The following is a 20,986-nucleotide window of genomic DNA, read 5'->3' on the forward strand; positions in this document are numbered from 1 at the left end:
GTCAGCACACCTGTGGGAAAGCTGCAATGCTGGGACCAGGATTTTCTGGTCTCTTCCTCACAAGAGAAAAGAGCCCTTCACTGGTTCAAGTCCTGGCTGCTCCACTTCTGATCCAGCTCTCTGCTATGGCCTGGGACAGCAGAAGATGGCCCAAGTCCTTGGGCTCCTGCACCCACATGGGAGACCTGGAGGAGGCTCCAGCCATTGTGGCCATTTGGGGAGTGAACCAGTGGATGGAAGACCTTTCTCTCTCTTGCTCTCGCTCTCTCTCTCTGCCTCTCCGTCTCTCTCTGTGTAACTCTGACTTTCAAACAAATAAATAAATCTTTAAAAAAAAGAGCCCTTGATCTTCTCATCATCATTATTTTGTAATTTCAGCCAATGAATTGAATGGTCTGTGTGCCACCTGAAGACGGCTTGGGGATGTTTTCCCCTTTTTGCTTATTTATTTAAAAGGCAGAGAGACTTAGAACAAGAGGCAAAGCTCCCATCTGCTGATTCACTCCCACATGCCCACAATAGCTGGGGCTGGACCAGGCTGGCGTCAGGAAGCCAGTAACTCCATCCAGGTTTATCACATGGATGGCAGGAAACCAACTACACAAACTGTCACCAGTTGCCTCCCAGAGTCTGCGTTAGCAGGCAGCTGGAATCAGCAGCTGGAGCAGGGATTAGAAACCAGTTACTCCAGTGTGGGATGTAAGCATCTTAACTGGAGTCTTAATTGCTAGGTTAAATGCCTGCTCGGGAATGTCTTCTCTATCAGTGAGATTTGAAAATCCGTGGGCTGCAATAAATTCCTTATCCGCAAAGTTAGACAGCAGGTGCATGTAACCTCTCTCTGCACGCTGGCTCTACTCTACTAATGGGACAATCACAGCCTCTCTTCCTTTAGGTGGCTGTGATCTTTGAGAAGAAAAAGCAAAGAAAAACAATTTGTAAGAGGCAGAGAGATGCTTCCTGAAATGAGATGATGTGCCTCATTTGTATAGGGCAGGAAAAGGCACAAAACATGACACTGAGTGCAAAAATGTCTGCTACAGACTGAGTTGGGCTGGGTTTGGAGGAAACCCTGGTAGAGACTTATGCTCTTACAAAGAGAGAGTCCTGTGTGCAGACTGAGACAGAAGGGTGTGGGGCTCTAGCCCCGTCCCCTCACTGGGTCTCGGAAGCCATCTGCATTCTTCCTGGCTGAACTTGAATACAAGCCTTGGATGTGTTGGGGCAGAAATGGACTGATCATTTGATCCGATCCAGCCTTTTAGAATTTTACATCTATAAAAGGAGAGGTAACCTAATAAAGTATATATGTCTCACCCCATCTGCCTGCCCGTGTGTGTGTGTGTGTGTGTGTGTGTGTGTGTGTAAATACTGAGAGAATAAATTTACCGTGTGAATGCAAATTTCCATATTACAGAATTCATTTTTGTTGAAAGAATTCAAGCAAAATAAAGAAAATCAGCAAAAGTCAGTCTATTTTTATATCTGCAAAATCTCTTTGCCTGGCTAATTCCTGGTGACACTTATACATTAGCAATATCTTTATTGTGTTCACATACCTCAGAACCTGTCTACAGTTGATACAAGAATGCTTTTTCCACACAGCATAGTAGTTCATAGGCATTCTGTTTTTGTGTCACACATGGCACATACATACAATTCTCCTTTCTTATAAATATTATTTACATATATACAATTCTTCTTACATATATTAAACTATTTATTTATTTGAAAGAGAGAAGACAGAGACAGAGATCTTCCATCCACTGGTTCACTACCCAAATGCCCACAACTGCTGGGGCTGGAGTAAGCTAAAGCCGAGAGCCAGGCACTCCGTGCAGCTCTCCCATATAGGCAACAGGGACCCAAACACTTGAGCTATCACCTGCTGCCTCCTAGAATGCACATTAGCAGGAAGCTGAAGTTGGAGTGAAGCCAGGCAGATCCAAAGGCAGGCACCTGGATAAGGGATGCAGGCATCTTAACTGCTAAGCCAAACACCTGCTCCACTAGCCTGCATTCCACAAGTCAGCCACAAAAACTAAGGCAGGCACAAGCTTCTACTCTCCTGTCCTGAAGGGCAGATCTGATGCAACAAGGCTCTGTGTTAACACAGGGCATATGGACGTGCAGCTGGGAAACAGGGAACAGGCCACAAAGACAAACCTATTTGGGACTCTACAACCAGAGACTTTGAATAAATACTTTTGATGTACTACGTGGAAAACATATGATTACAGGGTTTTTGTTTTTGCCTCCTATAGAATTGTAGTTGTTTCCATACAGGAAGGCACTGAGATGGACATGTTGTGATTTTTACATGGGGAAGGGAGGGGCACGTACCTTTGTCTGGGCATCCACATGTGCCCCTTGGTTGACAAGGACTTCAGCCACATTCACTCTGTCTTCTTGAGCAGCCAAATGGAGTGGGGTGAGGCCACTCTGTAAAAGAAGAAGTCCACAGTCACATTATAGGAAGGAAGATCCATTACGCACGGCTAGAGTTAAGAAAGTGTGAATTTCGGGATTGTAAACCTCCAACTTCTGTGTTAAAAAAAATCTAAGAATATATTTATGTACTGTACTCTATTAATATTTTCTTACCATTGCTGTCTGTTTGCAGGCTTAATGACACAGTCCAAGCCTACTCAGAAGCAGAGGGAATGGAGTCAACCTTATACACTCATCTCAGATTGAGCAATGTTCAAGGTTTTCCTACATTTGCTTCATCCATCTCTGTCCTGACTTCATATCTTTATGGCAGTATTTTAAAGCAAATCCAAGACAACATATCATACATACGTACATATATCAGTGTTCATCTCCAAGTACTGGAGACTTTTCTTAAGTACAAAATTATTCAGGAATTTTAATACATTACCAATGGCACTATCTTCAGCCCAAATTTTAATAATATCTATTTACAAAGTGAATATTGACACTTGATGATAGCACTTTCTCCATTTTAACTCCCAGAGCCTGACAACTCTTTTCTGTGTATTGCTTCCAGGTGGGACAGATTGTCTAGGAAATATAATGTGAATACTAGAACCTGGTAATTTGCAGGTCACTTAGATAGTATCCAGGTGTAACTACATGAAACATTTGCAACTGACCTTGCCAGAGGATATGCAAACCACAGGACAAAACTCACTAAGACTGTATTCAGATTCATAAAAAATTTACAGTTATAAAGCAGTTTTTCCCATAAATCACAGTTAAAAGAGTAAATTAGTGTCGGTACTGATTATTTTCTTTCATCCATTATGAGCATAGAAGTAAGCATCTAGAGTCGTGGAGCCCTTCTAGCCCTGTGTAGCACGTGTGCAGTGAGAACACCAGCCTGTTCTATTTGTCAGAGAAAGGAAAGACTCAAAGGATGTTTCAGGCATGGTAGAGAACCTTCTAGATGCAGAACGTTTATTCACTTAGGGGTTGCTATTCCATCACAAAAAATACAGGACCCAGAGTCAGTCACTGGTGACTTTTGAATAATGTTTATAGAATGTTGGAAGAGGCACACACAACTGAAAAAAGAGGAAACAGGAAAAGCAAGACCAATGTATTCACTTGAAATCCAAGAAAAATAAGCCAGGGCCCAAATTGGCACCACCCAAACACGGACATCATCATGTAAGAATGTTCCATGTTCTACTTTGGAGGAAGCGGTATTTTCAGCCATAGCATTTTGTGAAAGTGTGTCATGGTCACCTATTCTAAGTTTGAGACATTTCAAAACTCTGACTGCACTGAGGATTCTCAGCAAAGGCTGTGGAACGTATTCCGGGCACAGGCCCTAATCTCCTGTGTGCTCTGCTCACCACTGTGCTACCCTCGTGGTTCAGCCACCCTACCCTCGGTATGGGGTCACTTCTGCCTCAGCCAGCCTGCTCTTTCTTCTTCATGCTCAAAAGGCCCCAATTACATTTGTATGCACACCTTCTAATGGCTCACCTCTTAAATAGCATCACAATCCTGCATTAAGCTCTGTTTTCTTGGCTCTCTAGGTCAAACCACTGTGAACTTGTAGAGTCAAGTATTGTATATTCAATCATTATTTAGCCAGTGTCTGTCATTTAACATTCAAGCCATTCATTCATTGATTAAATCAAAAGGAAAAGTCAAACATTCTTAGGTGAAACAGGATAAATGATATAAATACTTTTTTTCAATTAAAAATGCATTGGAAAGATAGAAAGACAGAGACAGACAGACAAAGCAAGATTTCACATCTTTGGGTTCATGCCCCAGATAACCACACCAGCCAGAGCTGGAGCAGGCTGAAGCCAGGAATGTGGAACTCAGTCTGAGTCTCCAGGTGAATGGCGGGGACCCAGACACTGGGCCTTCACCTGCTGCCTGCCACAGTGCACCTCAGCAGGCTGTTGGAACTGGAAGGGGAGCCAGGGCTTGAAGCCAGGCCATCTGATGTGGGGACGTGGGAATGTGGGCTTCCCAAGTGGTGTCTTAACCACTGTGCCAAACATCTACCCAAAACTTAATTTTTATGTACGTAGTTTGTCTAAAGAGGTTTTCAAAAAATAATGTGAAGGCCACAACAGTCCAATTTGAGTTCAGAAGTTCCCTGTACATCTTTATGGTATTTTGATAATTACTCATGATTAAAAATGCCACTTATTTCTCTTACTAGAGGGTGGAACTGAGGCTCAGGGCAGTTACATAATCTGCCACAATTAACACTTTGAGGAAGAATCAGACTTAGGACTCAGATCCTCTGGAATTTAAAAATACAAGCCACGTAGATTAAATATATATAAGTTAGAGTTGGCCCTCTGTATAGGTAGGTTTTGCATTCATGGATTCAACTAATCTTGGATTGAAAAATTTCAGAGGGGAAAATAACAACCCCGTGTCTATACTGACCATGTATAGTCTTTATTTTTCTCATCATCACTTCTTAAACAAGACAGTATGGTGACTAGATACATAGCATTTGCATTGTTATGAGATCTAGTAAGTAACCTAGAAATGATTTTAAGTACACAGTGGGATGTAAACAGGTTGCACACAAACACTGTGACCCTTTCTACAAGGGACGTGAGCATCCTTGGGTCTTGGAACTTGCAGGCGGTTGTGAAACCAATCCCCTGCAGACACTGAAGAAAGACCACACTTGTTATTTCTCCCACTGGAACTCTTGCTATTTTGCAACTCGACTCCCATATCTGAGCTATGGATGACAAATGCTACAGTTATGCTAGCAGCTAACAGAAGGGAAACTAAGTGGTAGGCAGTGTGGGTTATCAGGAATACCGGGCTTCCTGAAGACTTAAAAACATCTATCCTTTGTTTTGTGCAGATACAAATAAACAATTTGGCCAATCTGAATTCTTTACTATATGTAATGGGAAGCAATAGAGTGATTAACATGTTTCTAGTCAACTGTGGGACAAACATCCACTTTGCTTGACAAAACTCTGGTTTCTTCATAAATAATGAGGATGTAAAATATAAAGGTGGAGTGCTTCAAGAATTTAGGGAAGTTCCCGAAGGTTCTACCAACTTTCCCACAAACACTAGACCTGTAAACTAGCTTTTTCCATCTATTCAATAAAACAGTGACTCTAAATTTCTGTTACTGAAATGAACTAGCTGAAAGTTTCCAATTTCTCTTTGTAACCTAGACTTAAAAACTGTACAGGCAAAGGTAAGGGCCCTAAACTCTTTGTGGAATAAAGAACTAGGCTACAATTTGCAACTTTTTAGTCGCTATATTCCGTAATGATGAGTAATGATATTCACATTACTCTTAAAAACTCTGTGGACCTCGTTTTTATGGCTCTATGTATACACAGTCACACGCACATATACTCACCTGCATGACAGAATTATTTATTTACCATTCTCTCATTGTTTAAGCAGACTGTTTCTAGGATTTTGCTATGATAAACAACACTTTAGCAGATACCTCTGTTTAATATTATATTTTGACATTTTTTTTTGATCCTGGTTTCTCATTCATTCTTAGTGACCCTTCTTGGTGATGAGGTTTTATATGCTTTGCAGAGCAAAAAAAAGTTACCTTATTGCTCAGGTTCACGTTTGCATTTCTTCCGAGGAGCAGTGACACCATGTCCACGTGCCCTTCCTGAGCTGCAAGGTGGACAGAAGCAATTCCTTGCCGGGTAACTGCGTTGGCATCAGCGCCATATTCCAGCAGAGTTGTCGCTATGTCCATCTGGTTCTTCTGGGCAGCGATGTGCAGGGGCGTATAACCATTCTGTCAACATGAATCACTCGGTCACATGCCCAGGAACAAAACAGAAATGTGTGCAGTGCATTTTCAAAGCGTACATATTTCTCTTTCTAGTGGTTTTCTTTGATTGTCTGAAAAATTATGATAAGGTAAGCAGGCATTGATAAACTAAGCAGTGTCATTAATGGAATAGCTTTCCTATCTCCCAGATTCCTAAATAGGTAAAATATAATTTAACATGGCCAGTGTAATGCAAGAGAGCAAGAGTACTATTGGTTTTCCAAAAGGAGCACAGATTTCCCATTTATAGGTGTTTTACTAGTAGGTTCCCAATTCTATTTTTTTAATCACTTAAATTTGGGGTAGGAGAAAACCCTGCTAGGAATTAACAGAATACCAATAGGGCATGTTTAGAGCCATTTATTGTTGTAACAATCCATTTAATGGCCATCTACTATGGTTTGAATGTCTACTCCAAAGATCAACTACCAGAAATTTAATTTCTAATGTAGTAGTGTTGATAGGTGGCATGTTTAAGAGGTGAGTTTTTTTTTTTTTTTGGACAGGCAGAGTTAGATAGTGAAAGAGAGAGAGAGACAGAGAGGTGAGTTTTTAAAATCATCATGTCTGTTTGCACAAAGTGTCTGCTTCTATATTGATTGGAACTGAATTGAAACACACACACACACACACACACATACAGAATTCAGGAAAAACTGATATCATAATAATATTGACCCATGAACACATTACATTCCTCCATCTACATGTCCATTTATTTATCAAAGCAATGTTTGTGGATCACAGTGTAAAAATCTCACCCATTTTTCGCCTAGTTTATCTCTAGGAATTTTATTAAGAAGCATGGTCATTTAAGACAAGTACAAGATTCCACGTAGACATGGACATGAACCTGACAATATAAAATATGACAGTGATAAATTAGAATTATATTTTAAACACAAACAGGGGGATTTAGAGAAAGAAAATGCAATCTGAGAACTTATATTTGGGGACATGATCCAAGGTTAGACAAAGGATCAATTGTAATCTTTCTGATTCACGTGGATGTGTTAAATACAACACAGAGAACTCTGGGGGCTTCTGTGCCCACTGATCAGCTGGCTTGCTACAGTTAACCCCTGGATTTAAGCCGCTGGCACATCCTAGTCCAACAGCATTTCTTTGTCGACAAATACCCTGCAACTGATTGTAGAGGACTTAAGTTATTAGGTATCAAGCCATGAAAGTGGAAATGTCACTTCTCCACTCTTCTGCAACTAGCCCCCGCCAAACTGGATGACCCAGGGTAGGAGATTTTATATCCCTATTTTTAGTTTTGACCTATTGCCATCTGAAAGCCCCAGCTGCCCTGGGAAGCATTTGTCCCTCTGCCCAGACACACCCTTCAGAGACCAAAGCTGAGCTTCAGACTGAGCCCTACTCTACAGTGATTGAGAGGAGGGAGTGAACACCCCACACCCCTATACAAAAGAGGGCACAAGCCAGCACTAACATAGGAAATATGATTAGTCAATATGCTAACACTAACTAGAGTGGTAGAGGCCAGATAATGGCAGAATTTAGCTTCTTAGCCTGCATCTTATCTCTTCTTGCTTTTACTAATGACACAACTTCAAATTCATCTCTTCCCCATCCCTAACCACGGTAAGGCAACTCAATGCTTTCTCAGACGTGACAGTCTTCCTGATTACTTCTAATTCCGTTTTTAAAAAAAGTTGTACATCCCCCAAAAGTAAAGAAGATCTGTCATCTCTGTGATGCATGCTAATAGCAGAGAAATTACTCATTGCTGCTTAGGGATTCATTCTGAGATCCCTACCTGAGAAACAAATAAAGCAAGGTTGATCTCAGAAAGACTTCTGAAAATTTTCAAACAAAAAAAGTTAACTTTGAGACCCACAATGGAACCTTCTATATTTGCTAACTGCTTTCTGTTTTCTGGAAATAACATGATTATCACTTGCCACAGTCAAAGAGGCAGATACACTTATCAGGAGAAAAATAAAGCTGTGAGATTCAACTGTAAGTGCTTGCCATGTGTGCCTTTGCATTTCAAAGTGAAAATAAAACCAAATGTAATGTTAAACTGTCAAAATTAAAATGTAGTATTTATATCATATTTTGTATGTTTTTCCAGAAACTGTCGCGCACATACTGATTCACATCAATAGACATGCTGCACACTTTATGGGCGAGAAATACTAAGCTAGTAAGTAAAGGCTAGCTCTTCTGCAGTTAGTGTCCTGGCTATGCCTGAACTCAAGCCAATCCCTTCTCCAGCACGGTGCCCTGCCTGGGGAAGCAGATCTGGCTAAAGTGGATTATAGCAGTCCATTTACTTTCTCAGCACCCAATTACCAAAAATCACATGTTTCAGGGATATGCATGAGTAAGAAACTATGGTGGCGATTTTAAAAAACGGAAGCCTAGGATGACGACACAATATACCTTAAATCAAAAGGACAAAGAATATGATTTGAAGAAAGGTTAACTGAGGTCGCTGCGGTCACATCCGTATAGGATGGTTCGGTCCCGCACTTCTCATCTCTGCCGTGATTCAGGGATGCCCGAGTTTTCCTGCAGCAAAAGCGGCAGATTGCCTACCCTTGCGTGCATTCCCCTCACCTTCTCCAGCTAAAAGAAAGGCGGACGTGCGCCCAGAGGAAAACTACATTTCCCACAATCCCTTGCAGCTGCAAGCAGCCAATGAGGTGTAAAAAGAAGTGGAGGGGTGGGGCTTCTGAGAAAGCCCGATTGTGCTGACTTTCCCCCTGCCTGCTTCAAGGCCCTCTGGAGGGAAAGGCAAACTAAGTAAAATAAAAATAACATAAAAATAAATCACAGGAACTTCCTGCACACTCTGCAAACACTACACCGACATCAACAACGGCCCTGCCTACCTCTTGACTGGATGACGTGAGAAAAATGGAGTCTGCAATTTAAACCACTGAAGCGAGGCCTTTTTTCTCGCCGAGAAAGGAGCTTCCTAACTAATTTACCTGACTTTGCTCAGGATCAAAGTCTAGAAAAAGTACTTGACCTGTGCCACTGCCCTGGGAGATGGGGATGGTTGGACCAGCGCCAGCGATAAGATTTACAACACTCCGATGGAGGCAATTGTGTTAGGGGTATGAAAATCGATGTCCCATTACAAAAGCTCGTGTTTAATTGACCTTGGAAGAGAAGTCCAATGCTAATGGGAGTAATAAGGAATTATTTAAAGGGCTGCTTTCTAGTTCCTGATTTTTTGCAGATATGGAATCATGAATACCAATTCTTGCTTGTCAAATGAAGCTGGAAATCAACTACAAATATATCATCTACTGACCTGTTTAAGAGTTACTTGTGATAGAAGGGTGGACTCATTTTGTTACGCTTATTTTATAACTCTTGTAAATTCAGAACTGCCTGGCACTCATTGTGCCAAAATTGGTATTCTACATTTCCTAACCTGGGGTTACTTATATGTAGCCCGCATGCACAGGGTTATTAAAATACACTGCAATAAAAATGAATAACCATTTAATTCCATCACAAATTTTCTCTTTAAAATTTTGGAAAAATATACATGACAAAATTTCTCATTGCAAGCATTTTTAAGTGTACAAGTTAGCGGCAACAAGTACATCTGTATTACTTGTCGAACATCTGGGCCATCTCCAGAACTTTTTCATCTTGCCCAAATTGAAATGCTATACCTATTAAAACATAACCTTCCATTCACTCTTCCCTTCTGCCCTGATAACCAACATTTTACCTCTGTCTATGAAGTTTACTATTCTACATATCTCATTTAAGTGGTATAATAAAATACTTGTCCTTTTGTGACTGGTTTATTCCTTTTTAGCATAATGTCTTCAGGAGTCATCTGACACACATCAGAATTTCTTTCCATTTTAAGGATGAATAATATCCTGTTACATATACAGACACACACAGATTTTGTTTATCCATTCACTCATGATGAACACTTGAGTTGTTTTGATCTTTTGGCCATTCTGAATAATGCTGGGATATATTTTTAAGATAACAATTTATCAAGCAAACCATGGTGTCGTGACATGTCAGGGTGAGAAATTATGGAGGCAAAATTTGCATTTATGTGAAAAGCAGATTTAGGAGTTAGATTTTGGAGTGTCGATTTCACTGGGTACAATTATGGAGTAGTGCGTGCAACTGAATTGATCTAAGCACTGAGTTTAAAGAACAGCAGTGAAGCAGCCCCAAAACAATGAGGTAGAAAGTGTCAGAGGTGCGAACAGCCCTTCAACCAATAGGAACAGCGCAGGAACCGGCAAACATTTAGATTGTGGTTTATATCATTCCGGTGTTCTCTGATCACAGTCACCTGCTGCACAGTAGCAAACTTATGAAACCAGTAACATTCTATTATTCTGTCTTTAAGCAAATTCTTCTTTATGATTTGTCCCTCAAATCAGAACACCAGAGCAGTGGCACAGCTATATGCTCTATTTATGTCTTTTCTCAGAAATCTAAGTTGTCTACTGGTCAAAAATGTTCTAACAATAAGAGTAAAGATTCCTCTTAGCAATAATAAAAACACATATATAACACCTCTCAACCCATTTTATGAAACACCAACAAGTTGAAAGCAATGTTTTATGGCCAAGAAAACAAAACACAAATTTGTATAATTCTGACAGGTCAGAGCCTTCTTACTCCTCTGGGCTGTGCTGATGTGTTTTTTGTTTTTGTTTGTTTATTTGTTTACAGGCAGAGTGGACAGTGAGAGAGAGAGAGAGAGAAAGGTCTTCCTTTGCCGTTGGTTCACCCTCCAGTGCCTGCCACAGCCGGTGCACTGCGGCCGGCGCACCGCACTGATCCAATGGCAGGAGCCAGGTGCTTATCCTGGTCTCCCATGGGGTGCAGGACCCAAGGACTTGGGCCATCCTCCACTGTACTCCCTGGCCACAGCAGAAAGCTGACCTGGAAGAGGGGCAACCGGGACAGAATCCAGCGCCCCGACTGGGACTAGAACCCGGTGTGCCGTTGCCCGCAAGGCGGAGGATTAGCCTAGTGAGCCGCGGCGCTGGCCATGTGCTGATGTTTTTAACTCAGCCCAGAAGTATCCCCATCTCTTCCTCCTCCACAGTCTTCAGGGTGTCCTGGACTTTCAAAGGAAACTGGCAAGCCCCTATTTTACTGAACATCTATGGTGTTAGTTGACTAAAGAGACAAAGTTCCGGTCTAAGATTTACTAAGGTATGATTTCTAAGTGCTACCTGCCCTAGCAGGGTGAAATAGATGAAGCAAAAAGTAGATGTGCATTCAGAGACCAGAGGACAGTGCCCGCTGCTCTCCTGAAGCTGTGAATTATGGGTACCTTTGCGGCTGCGTGAGGTGAGGCTCCTTGGTCCAGAAGCAGAAGGGCCACTTTCTGATTATCGTAATGTGCAGCTACATGCAGTGGAGTTAGCCCGCTCTGAAAACACGTGCAGAAACAACAACCAGGGTCAACAGTGTCTCAGTACCAGATGCCTGGATTGAGGAAATGCGGTTAGACTGCATACAACACAGACTGCAGTTTACATTCCAAGTTCCACAATACTTAGACCCCACCTTCACCTCCTGTCTCCCAAGTGTTCTTCATCCTCGTAGGAGTTAAACGTGGATTATCATGTGAGTGGCTGTTGGTGAATATTAGCAAGTGCAAGTCTGGTTACCAGGGAAGTGGCCCGTTGCAGGGTGGCCATGACCTCGTACCTTTCCGGCAGCATCAGGAGACGCACTTTTCTGTAGCAGGAGGTTGGCTACTTCAAGCTTCCCGTATTTTGCTGCCACGTGAAGGGGAGTAAATCCTTTCTGAAAAAAAGAGACACAAAAATAATGAATGATGGAAATGATACACAAGGATGGGCAGAACATACTCGGGTATGTCATATTTTTCTCCCTCAGGTGAGGGAGCCGCAACATGTAACTAATTAGCAGCTCACCAGGAGGAAGCTGGGGGGATGGCTCTAGGGCTCACTCCAAGGCCACTTTGGGGTTTCACACTGTAGGAAAACTAGGTTCCAGGAGCTCACATCCAAGTTGGATGCCTTTGGAAAATACAGGGCAACTCTAGATGTCTTGCAGTCTCATATCACCAGACTGGACACTTTCTCTTTCCCCATATATACACATATCTTATGGATGCTCCAGTCTTCAGTAGATAAAGTTGGAAATTCTATCACCTTTGCTGATACAGGTGAACTGAGTAAGGACACATGGTTCTGGCCCAACACATATACCAGAATTGGATATTGAGAGCTGAGTGGCTATACTCCCAAACTTTCAACTGCTATATAGACCTGGATAGCGATCTTCAGGAGGGTCCCAAGTATGCATCAGGGAATGGAGGGTCATCAATACATTTGACCTCATAAGGAGGCAAACTAGAGCCAATGCCCATGTAGGCATGGTGGAAGGCCTGGGGCACTCAAACCCATCACCCAACATCCTGTCTCACAAATTAAAGGAGACTCAAAGAATCTGCAGTCCAAAGAATCACAGAGATGAAGTTTGAGGAAGCCATCATTATCATTTGTCTGGATAGTTTTTGGTGCATTTTCTGCACTGATTACACATTAGTCCTCCTTACTGACATCCAAATAAGAGTTCAGCATCAATTATGAGTTTTTAAAGACACATCAAGGGCCAATTCATCTTGCCATCACATGTTCTGTGTAATATGATAAAATTATTTTATTTTTGTTCTGTGTATGCAGAGCAACTGCATGCTAGGGTACTCCTCGAAGACATCAAAGTTGAGGTAAAAAACGAAGCCATAAATCAGACAACAACAACAAAAAGAACCACAACAAATAAAAACAACCCAAGAAAAGTTCACCTCCTGACTTCAAAGTATCATAAAGACATTTACCAGCTGGGTTTTGATAGTGTGGTTTGTACTTAGCTTCAGCAAGGGAAACATGTCGTTGTGTTTCCAAATTGCCATTTAAATATATAAAATGACTTTTAAGAAAGCTCTGGCTCTCAACATCGATAAAGCTTCTTTAGAAGTTGCTAAGAAACTTAATGAACAAATAAACAAATACCACAAAATACAACCAACTATGCTTCTTCCGCCTCAGGGTTTTCCTAAACACATCCATGACTTGCTGGGATTCCAAGGCAGCTGCTGTACTTACTGAACTTGCTTTCGTACCTTTGTTGTTATAGATAAAGACGCTCCGTGATCCAGGAGGAATGCGGCTACGTCCTCGTGGCCCTCCCGGGCTGAAAGGTGAAGCGGGGTGTACCCTGAAGTGGTGGCTGCGTTTGGAGATGCTCCTTGCTGCAGCAGTTGTTGGACTATATCTGCCTTCCCCAGTCGGGCTGAAATGTGGAGTGGGGTTTGGTCATCCTAAACAGCAAGGCAGAAACGCAAGGCTGATGAGCTCAGAAGACAATGGCGCCATTGTGAGAACTACAGGGAGCACTAGCTGCCTGATGTTCGAGGTGCATTCAACTCTGATTCACTGCTAAAAAGACCGTCGTTTATCTTTTTCTACCAGGTTCAGAAATGTGGCACTAGTGGATCTAAGCTCCTTAAGTATTCTCGGAGTATTCTATTAGTATGAACATTGCAAAAGGCGGTTCTATCTGTAAATGTCCCCCCACCATGACCGGCTGCAGAGTATCCATTTTTAACCTCTGATGTCTCCTTTTTTGGGGAGATAAGTGCATATGTTCTATAAAACTCATGTCTGGGGGCATATTATAGCTCCATTAGTCATTATGCATTCATCTGTAATTAATTGTTTAATTGGTGCTTCCCGTCCCATATTCCAAAGCAGAGAGAGAGGAGGACAGCCTAAGGTGTGTGAGTAATGGGACAAAGGCTCCCAGCTGAGAGGGCAGAGGGGGCTGATACCCTCTGCTTGCTAGATTGTGCATCCTGGCATAGGTTGCAATGGCCTAGGGTGGAGGGTCACCACACTGTAATTAACCCCAAGGCATGAGGTACTCACCAGGTCCTGTGCCCTTAGAGCCCTCACCCCTCCCCAAGTAAAAAACTTATCATTTACTAATTTGCCCAGATGCCCCATGATGGTCCTCCAGATGGAAATTCTCTACTGAAATGTGGTAAAATTAGATGAATATACTGACTAGGAAAGGTAGACCAAAGAGGCTAGAACACAGGACATTTCTTTGGAAAAATTAAGTAGAAACAGGAGCAAGGTCAAAACGAGAGGGGCTAGGTAACCAGAAGGAAGCATAAGCTAAGTCAAAGGAGATGCCATGAGGGAGGAGAGGAATACTGAGAGCAGAGAAAGCTAGAGGCCAAAGGAAAATCTCTACTATTGCCACCACCATTACCAGGTGTTTACGGAACGCCCACTATTCCCCAAGTTCTGTTGGGAGTATTCCACCTACATTAAGTCACTGAGCCTGGCCATAATCCTATGACTTGAAACAAGCATTACTCAGACTTTCTATATGAGGACTCTGAAAGGAAATGTGGCACAGGGATATTAACTGACCAGATGTTGCACAGCCACTAAATGGTGGACCAAGATTCAACCCCAGATAGTCTAGCTGACCGTTACACACACCATCTCCTTAATGAAATGATAAATATAAATCCTATCCTCAACTTGAGCATGTGGGTGAAACCATTCCCTAAGCATGTTTGCTATGTTATTAACGCCTACAAGTGAAAGGTTTCTTGTCATTTGTACTAGATTATAGCATTTCTTACTTGTTCCATTTAACCTATTTGGGGATTTAACCAGCATTCTATAGTTCCGGGGTCAGCAAACCACAGTGTTGAGAGAGAGAGAGAAAATCTCTTATCCACTAGTTAACGTCCCAGATGGCTACAATGGTCAGGGTTAAGCAAGGCTGAAGCCAGGGACCAGGAGATTCTTCCAGGTCTCCCACATGGTCAGCAGAGGCCCAAGCACTTGGGCCAGCTTCTGCTGTTTTTCCCAGGCCATTAGCAGGGAGCTGGATTGGAGTTGGAACAGCTAGGATATGAACCAGCACCCATATAGGATACAGGCATTGCGGGTGGCAGTTTTACCTGCTACACCACAATGCCAGCCCCATAAATAAAGTTGTATTGGAACACAGTCATGGCCATTCATTTATGAACAGCCCTTCACTATGGTTGGCTTTGAACTTTAAAAGCATCTGAGTAGCCACTGCAATGATAGTGGATCTCACAGAGCCTAACACATTTGCTGTGGGGCTAAACATTTACTGTAAAAGTTTGCTGACCTCACCAAAGTTTGTTTCTAAATCCTCTGTAAAACTCACCACTGGCACCAAGGGACACTGGAGCCTGGAGGCTGGTAGCCTGCTGCCCAGGATGTCACGATATTTCCAGCACTTTGTGGATTTTATGATGACAAAGACCCAGCTGTTCATTCCCAGAGTAGTATGTGGTGCTCACTACTTTACTAGTTTATACAGTTTACTAGTTACTTTAATTACATAATTAAGCAATAGGTTAGGAGGTAAAATATTGCATGAAAGGAAAGCTTTGCTTTTCCCTGGGACAAGTAAGTTGAGAGCTTTGGAGAGCCTTTATAGAAGTTATTTAAAAATGATGATCATATTAGAATTAGGAGGACAGCTGAATATGCCTGGAGAGAATTAGAAAAGTCTAGGTATCCTCTGTACTCAAACTGCTTTGCAAATGTCTCAGTTTTCTCTTTATTTAACCTGAAAGTAGAAACTATACAGCATACAAATAAATGGTAAATAAATGTACTTTAATAGATTGTGGGTTTAAATGAAATGGTCAAGATATTTATGTACTTATTTATGATTCTTCTCTGAAATTGCCATTCTGATAACCAGACCAATCACACTTCCTGACAGTGGCAGATCCATGGGTTTCTACTGGAGGCTAAATACTAGGCAGACTAGGAAGTACCCAAACTCAACCATGGCAATTCCTCTTACCAGAAGCAACTCTGATCTGAATCTCAGAGTTTATTGTTTTACAGCTGGAAAAAAAAAAGCAGAAAACTTCCTTTTCCTTTTTCTTCTCGTGGTTGTGACATTCATTTAACCAAAAGAGCTCAATACTTCTATGGTGTGCTTGTTCTAGAAGCTCTGAGCATAAGCTCTTCTCCCTGGAGTGCAAATAACTCTGGACAAAGTCTAAACTAGTTCCTAATCTGTTAGGGACTAGCAGTGTGTCAAGGAGATCTTATGGCACAAAGTTCCTGTTCATGTAATTTGGTTGAATAATTGAGTAAGCAATTAGAGAAAAAGTTTTTTACAATATTACTTGGGTAGAGACTTTTGTCAATAGAGGTTGTTCACTACTTTTAACACATGCTCTTGAAAAATATCATGGTTATGTTTAAGGTTTTATTAAATTCCAAGGTTTTCCCCATGATTGCAAACACTTTCCTGCATTGCACATACCTTGGCTTTAGCTTCTACCTGAGCTCCATCCTGCACCAGATACCGCACAACTTCCGCTTGGCCAGACCGGGCTGCCATATGCAGTGCAGTTTCTCCTCTCTGGGGAACATGAGCCAAAGTCAATTAGCTGCAGCTCTGAAGGATAGTGGCATGTTTTATTTGGCATAAAGCTTGCAATGAACTTAAAAAAGAAACAAAACAATCCTAAAGACTTCTGATTGAAAAGATGAGAAATCGAATACATGGGAATTTCACAAGAGACCTATGATGACAAGGAGGTTGGTGTTAGTCCAGGGAGCCCAGGGAGCCCAGTTACCAGCAGTAGCAGAAGCTGCTTAGGGAATGAGCGTGGCTTCACTGGAGGATGAAAAGTGAACGCTCACAGGGGCAAACAAGCAGGCAGACGAGTGACCCAGATCAGGTGAGGAGAGCTCAACAGGAGAGCACCAGACCGGCTCAAAAGTGGTCGGCCGCCACCTTGTATCTGCAAATGGCCATTGTAATGGTGCAGGATGCAACCTTGTCAGGTCACGCCTTCCCACTTTTCAAATAAAGTAGAAGTCTGAATATCTGAGTAAGTTTCCCAATTCTTAGATGCTGACCATGAAATCAGAATGAACAAAACACTGCATGGACACGGAAAACACGTGTGAAAGCCCTATTTGGTTTGTCTATGGTTGGTCTACATCGCCTGCTCTAATCTAATCAAATCAGTATCCTAGACCTTGGCATTACTCCTAGAGGCCATTTTCTCAGCCACTGGTCCTCAACCCCCCAACTTTTCACCAAAAATTTCATTCATATTATTTATTCATTTATTCAATAAAAAAATGAAAACAATGCAAAAACATGGATACACTGAAATGTAAAAGTAGCATAAATCAAATAGATTTTCTCACACAAGTGATGCCCACTTTTAAGTTGCTTTTATACAAGGGATCTTCAAAAATTTCCTGGAAAATTGGGTTTATGAAAAAATACTCATATGTTTCATAATATTTTTGCACCAAAATAGACTCATCTTTTATTTTCATTTTCCATGAACTTTTGCAAGTCCCTTCATAGACTGAGTTTGCTGAACTGGCCACCTGCCTCCATGGAAGTGACGCACGTAGGCAGATTTCACAGGAATCTTGGTATTGTGCTTACTGGGTGGGGCTGAGGGTGTTGTTTAGATTATTACCCAGTGTTCTCTTTTTGAACAAAACATGCTCTGGAATCAGTAGCAGGAAAGACAGCGTTGCGCCTGAAAAACTGGCCTGCCTCTGTCTGTGGGTGTATTGATGGGGGCTGCTAGAAGAGGCAGCGCCTCACTGGGGAGGCCCTGCGCAGCTGACTGTGCAGGAGCTGAGGGCTTGGCCCTTCTGTGCCAGCATGTGGCCTGCTTTATTTTCAGCTCTTTAGTGCTTACGAGGTAATGAGTCTTATGCTTGTGGCCTGGTATGCTAATACCATGAGGACCTCAAATTTGAAGCCCTGTAAAACAATGTCACTTGCTACAAGTGGATCTAGGGTGCTAAGTTACTGTTTGGAGATGTACTCTGAAGTGACTCTCATGGTTCTGACAGAGCGATGCTTAGTGCAGGGGAAAAAACATGTGCTGATCAGCCACGAGCTCAGGGTTCCAGGGATTTGCTATACCACTGAGAAGCACATGAACATGGGATTACCTTGGAGTTACATGAGATACTTTCTTTATCTACACGATAACAGTGTCCAAACCACCTCCTCACCATGCAGCACTTTTTAATGCTTCTTTTATAAAGAAACCCTCCATTCTACATACCCATCAGGTTACTGGACACAGTCATAAATCCTTACAGTTTGTGGCCAGCTGGCAACTAAAAGGATTTTGCCTTCAAGGTAAAGGAAATCCAAAGGTATTCTCAAATTCTGCCACCTTAAATAGTCAAATAATAACTTAATAAAAGTAAGTGGTTAAAAGCCACCCTTGCCACTTGCTTAAATATTCACAATTAGATCTTTGTTAAAGAGGGATACTTACCACGTTGGTGGTGTTTGGTGAGGCTCCATGATGCATTAGCTGCGATACAATATTTACATGGCCCATGAAGGCAGCAACATGGATTGGGGTAAGGCCCGACTAAGGGGAAACAAAGGAAATGTTGGCTTGTTGGCTTATCGTAAAAAAAAAAAAAAAAAAAACCACTTTGTCCACAGGCCTGTCAGCCTGCCTGTCATCCATCACCCATCCATCTATTTCCTCTTCTATCTATCTTAACCAGTTTAGTGATCTTTCTAAACCAGTCTCCTGATTTATTTATCTTAACCAGTTTATCTATCTATCTATCTATCTATCTATCTATCTATCTATCTATCTATCTATCTATGTTAACAGTTTAGCGATCAGCCTAGAAGGTATCAGGACATTCACCATTTTATCAAACATTCTATAAGGCAAATATGTCAACATATAATCAATCATCATTTCCCTAAAGCAAGTTCTGGGATTATGAAAGACCTATGTCACATCCATTTCTTACTTCTTGTAATAAAGGTTTGTGAAAAAGATTAAGAACGTGAAAGTGAATTTTTTTCATTTCCTACTAAACTTTCCATATCAATATGAATATATTATGGGAAGAGGGCAATGAAATTCTACACACATCAGTAGACAGCTTTCATTTCAGATCCTATTTTTGTTAAAGATTTATTTTATATATTTGAAAGGCAGAGAGAGAGAGAGGGGGGGGGGGGAGAGGGAGAGAGATACATCTTCTATCCACTGGTTCACTCCCCAAATGGCAGCAATGGCTGGGTTGGGGATAGGCAGAAGCCAGGAGCCTAGAACTCTGTCTGGGTCTCCCTTGTAGGTGCAGGGGCCCAAGAACTTGGGCCATCTTCTATTGCTTTCCCAGGTGCATTAGCAGGGAGCTGGATTGGAAGTAGAGCAGCAGGGACTCAAACCAGCACCAGTATGGGATGCTGGCATTGCAGGTGGTGCCTTAACTCATTGAACCACAATGTCAGCCCCTCAGATCCCATTTTGAGCTTTAAAAAGGATTCCCATGCACTCAGAATAAACAACTATATTACAAATCAAAAAGTAGGGCCTATCACAGAGCCATCCTCTAATAAACGAACAAATCGGCATGGGTAACTTCAATCATGTTTTAACTTTATGAGTATTATAAATTAAAGCAATGTAATTAAGGCAAACATCACAATAGTTACTAGACTAGACTTCAGTTTTTATGTTTACTTCCAATGAGACACACATACACATGAATGCACACATCACCTTCCAGAACTATTCAACATAAAGCAGAATTTACTGATTCTGGAGAACTTTATGTCGAATATGCCCACGATTATAAGTCTAAAGTAGAGTGGATAAATAAAAAAGAATAAAAATCCCAAGTCAGTAATCATATTAAAAGTGGAATTTACATGTTTTTCAATGTGAAATGATCCCACCTCAAATTTTTGTGAATGTACTTCAGCTTATAGCATAACTGTCAATATAATTTGATTTTTAAAGAAATCTAATATGGTCATGGAAACCTAACCTGTTTTTTAAAGAAGGAGAGAATATATTTAATTTCAACAGAAATTTGAGAAATGTCAAAAGTATATGAAAAAAATCCTCTACAACAGAAGTGAAGTTAAAGTGAGCCAAGGAGGAACTGGCTGCTAGACTTTAAAGAGTGAGAAGAATGAAAGGAAATGAGGGGGAAAAGGACTGAGTGACAGTTTGGCACCTTTTCCGTCAGCAGGGGGAGTCATCAGAACTCGGGCAAGGCCAAGTCTTGCCCTTGAAAGCTCTCAGGGAACACAGAATGGCTGTGGGAGGGTCTCCTCACTGGCCAACATCTCTAGATGCCGATTCACACATCAGTCGAAAATCTGCTTTTCCTTCAGAGCCTAGTCTGATCTTTAAACGCAGTTCTCAAACACCGAGAATGAACTGTTCTGTGTCATACTTAAAAGAATAGGATGTCTAACATGAAGCTCTTGGTCTCATAAAAGTGCAAATCAATATTAATATTTTCAACCATGTGCTATTTAAAAACTGTAGTCAAGGCACATGTTCTATTTGCAAGTGGGAAACTGAAGCCAAGCAACAATCAGTAGGCGGAACTTTAAGTTTTATATTTGCTTTTGGTCCTACAGTCATGCAGTCAGCATTCATGAGTTCATACTGAATGAGCTACAGTGCATGGGCCGGGCAGTGTGGCATCTACAGACCAATAAGACCCAGCTCTTTTTCCAAGGAGCCTGATGCTGTTGAAGGTATTGGAGTAGCTGGGGGCTGAGTAAGAAACTTGGAGAAGTGCTTTGAGAGAAACACACACAGGGAGAGGTGATGCTCTGCAAAGAAGCACCTTGTCCAGGCCA

General features: G+C 41.7%; 1 protein-coding gene across 50 annotated transcripts in view; it reads right to left on the reverse strand.

Annotated features, from left to right (window-relative positions):
* The window catches only part of ANK3 (ankyrin 3), a 712,348-nt gene that overhangs the window by 136,623 nt on the left and 554,739 nt on the right, over positions 1-20,986 (reverse strand). For all 50 annotated transcript variants that reach the window (XM_089314884.1, XM_089314922.1, XM_089314920.1 and 47 more), the window contains 7 exons: positions 18,633-18,731; positions 16,628-16,726; positions 13,410-13,607; positions 11,966-12,064; positions 11,586-11,684; positions 6,044-6,241; positions 2,344-2,442 (listed from right to left, as the gene is read on the reverse strand). In XM_089314884.1, the coding sequence (XP_089171010.1) occupies positions 2,344-2,442; positions 6,044-6,241; positions 11,586-11,684; positions 11,966-12,064; positions 13,410-13,607; positions 16,628-16,726; positions 18,633-18,731 (891 nt within the window). The remainder of the gene's footprint in view (positions 1-2,343; positions 2,443-6,043; positions 6,242-11,585; positions 11,685-11,965; positions 12,065-13,409; positions 13,608-16,627; positions 16,727-18,632; positions 18,732-20,986) is intronic.

The sequence above is a fragment of the Oryctolagus cuniculus genome, chromosome 15 (assembly GCF_051225735.1).
Source record: "Oryctolagus cuniculus isolate XC-2025 breed Fujian yellow rabbit chromosome 15, ASM5122573v1, whole genome shotgun sequence".
Lineage (NCBI taxonomy): Eukaryota > Metazoa > Chordata > Mammalia > Lagomorpha > Leporidae > Oryctolagus > Oryctolagus cuniculus.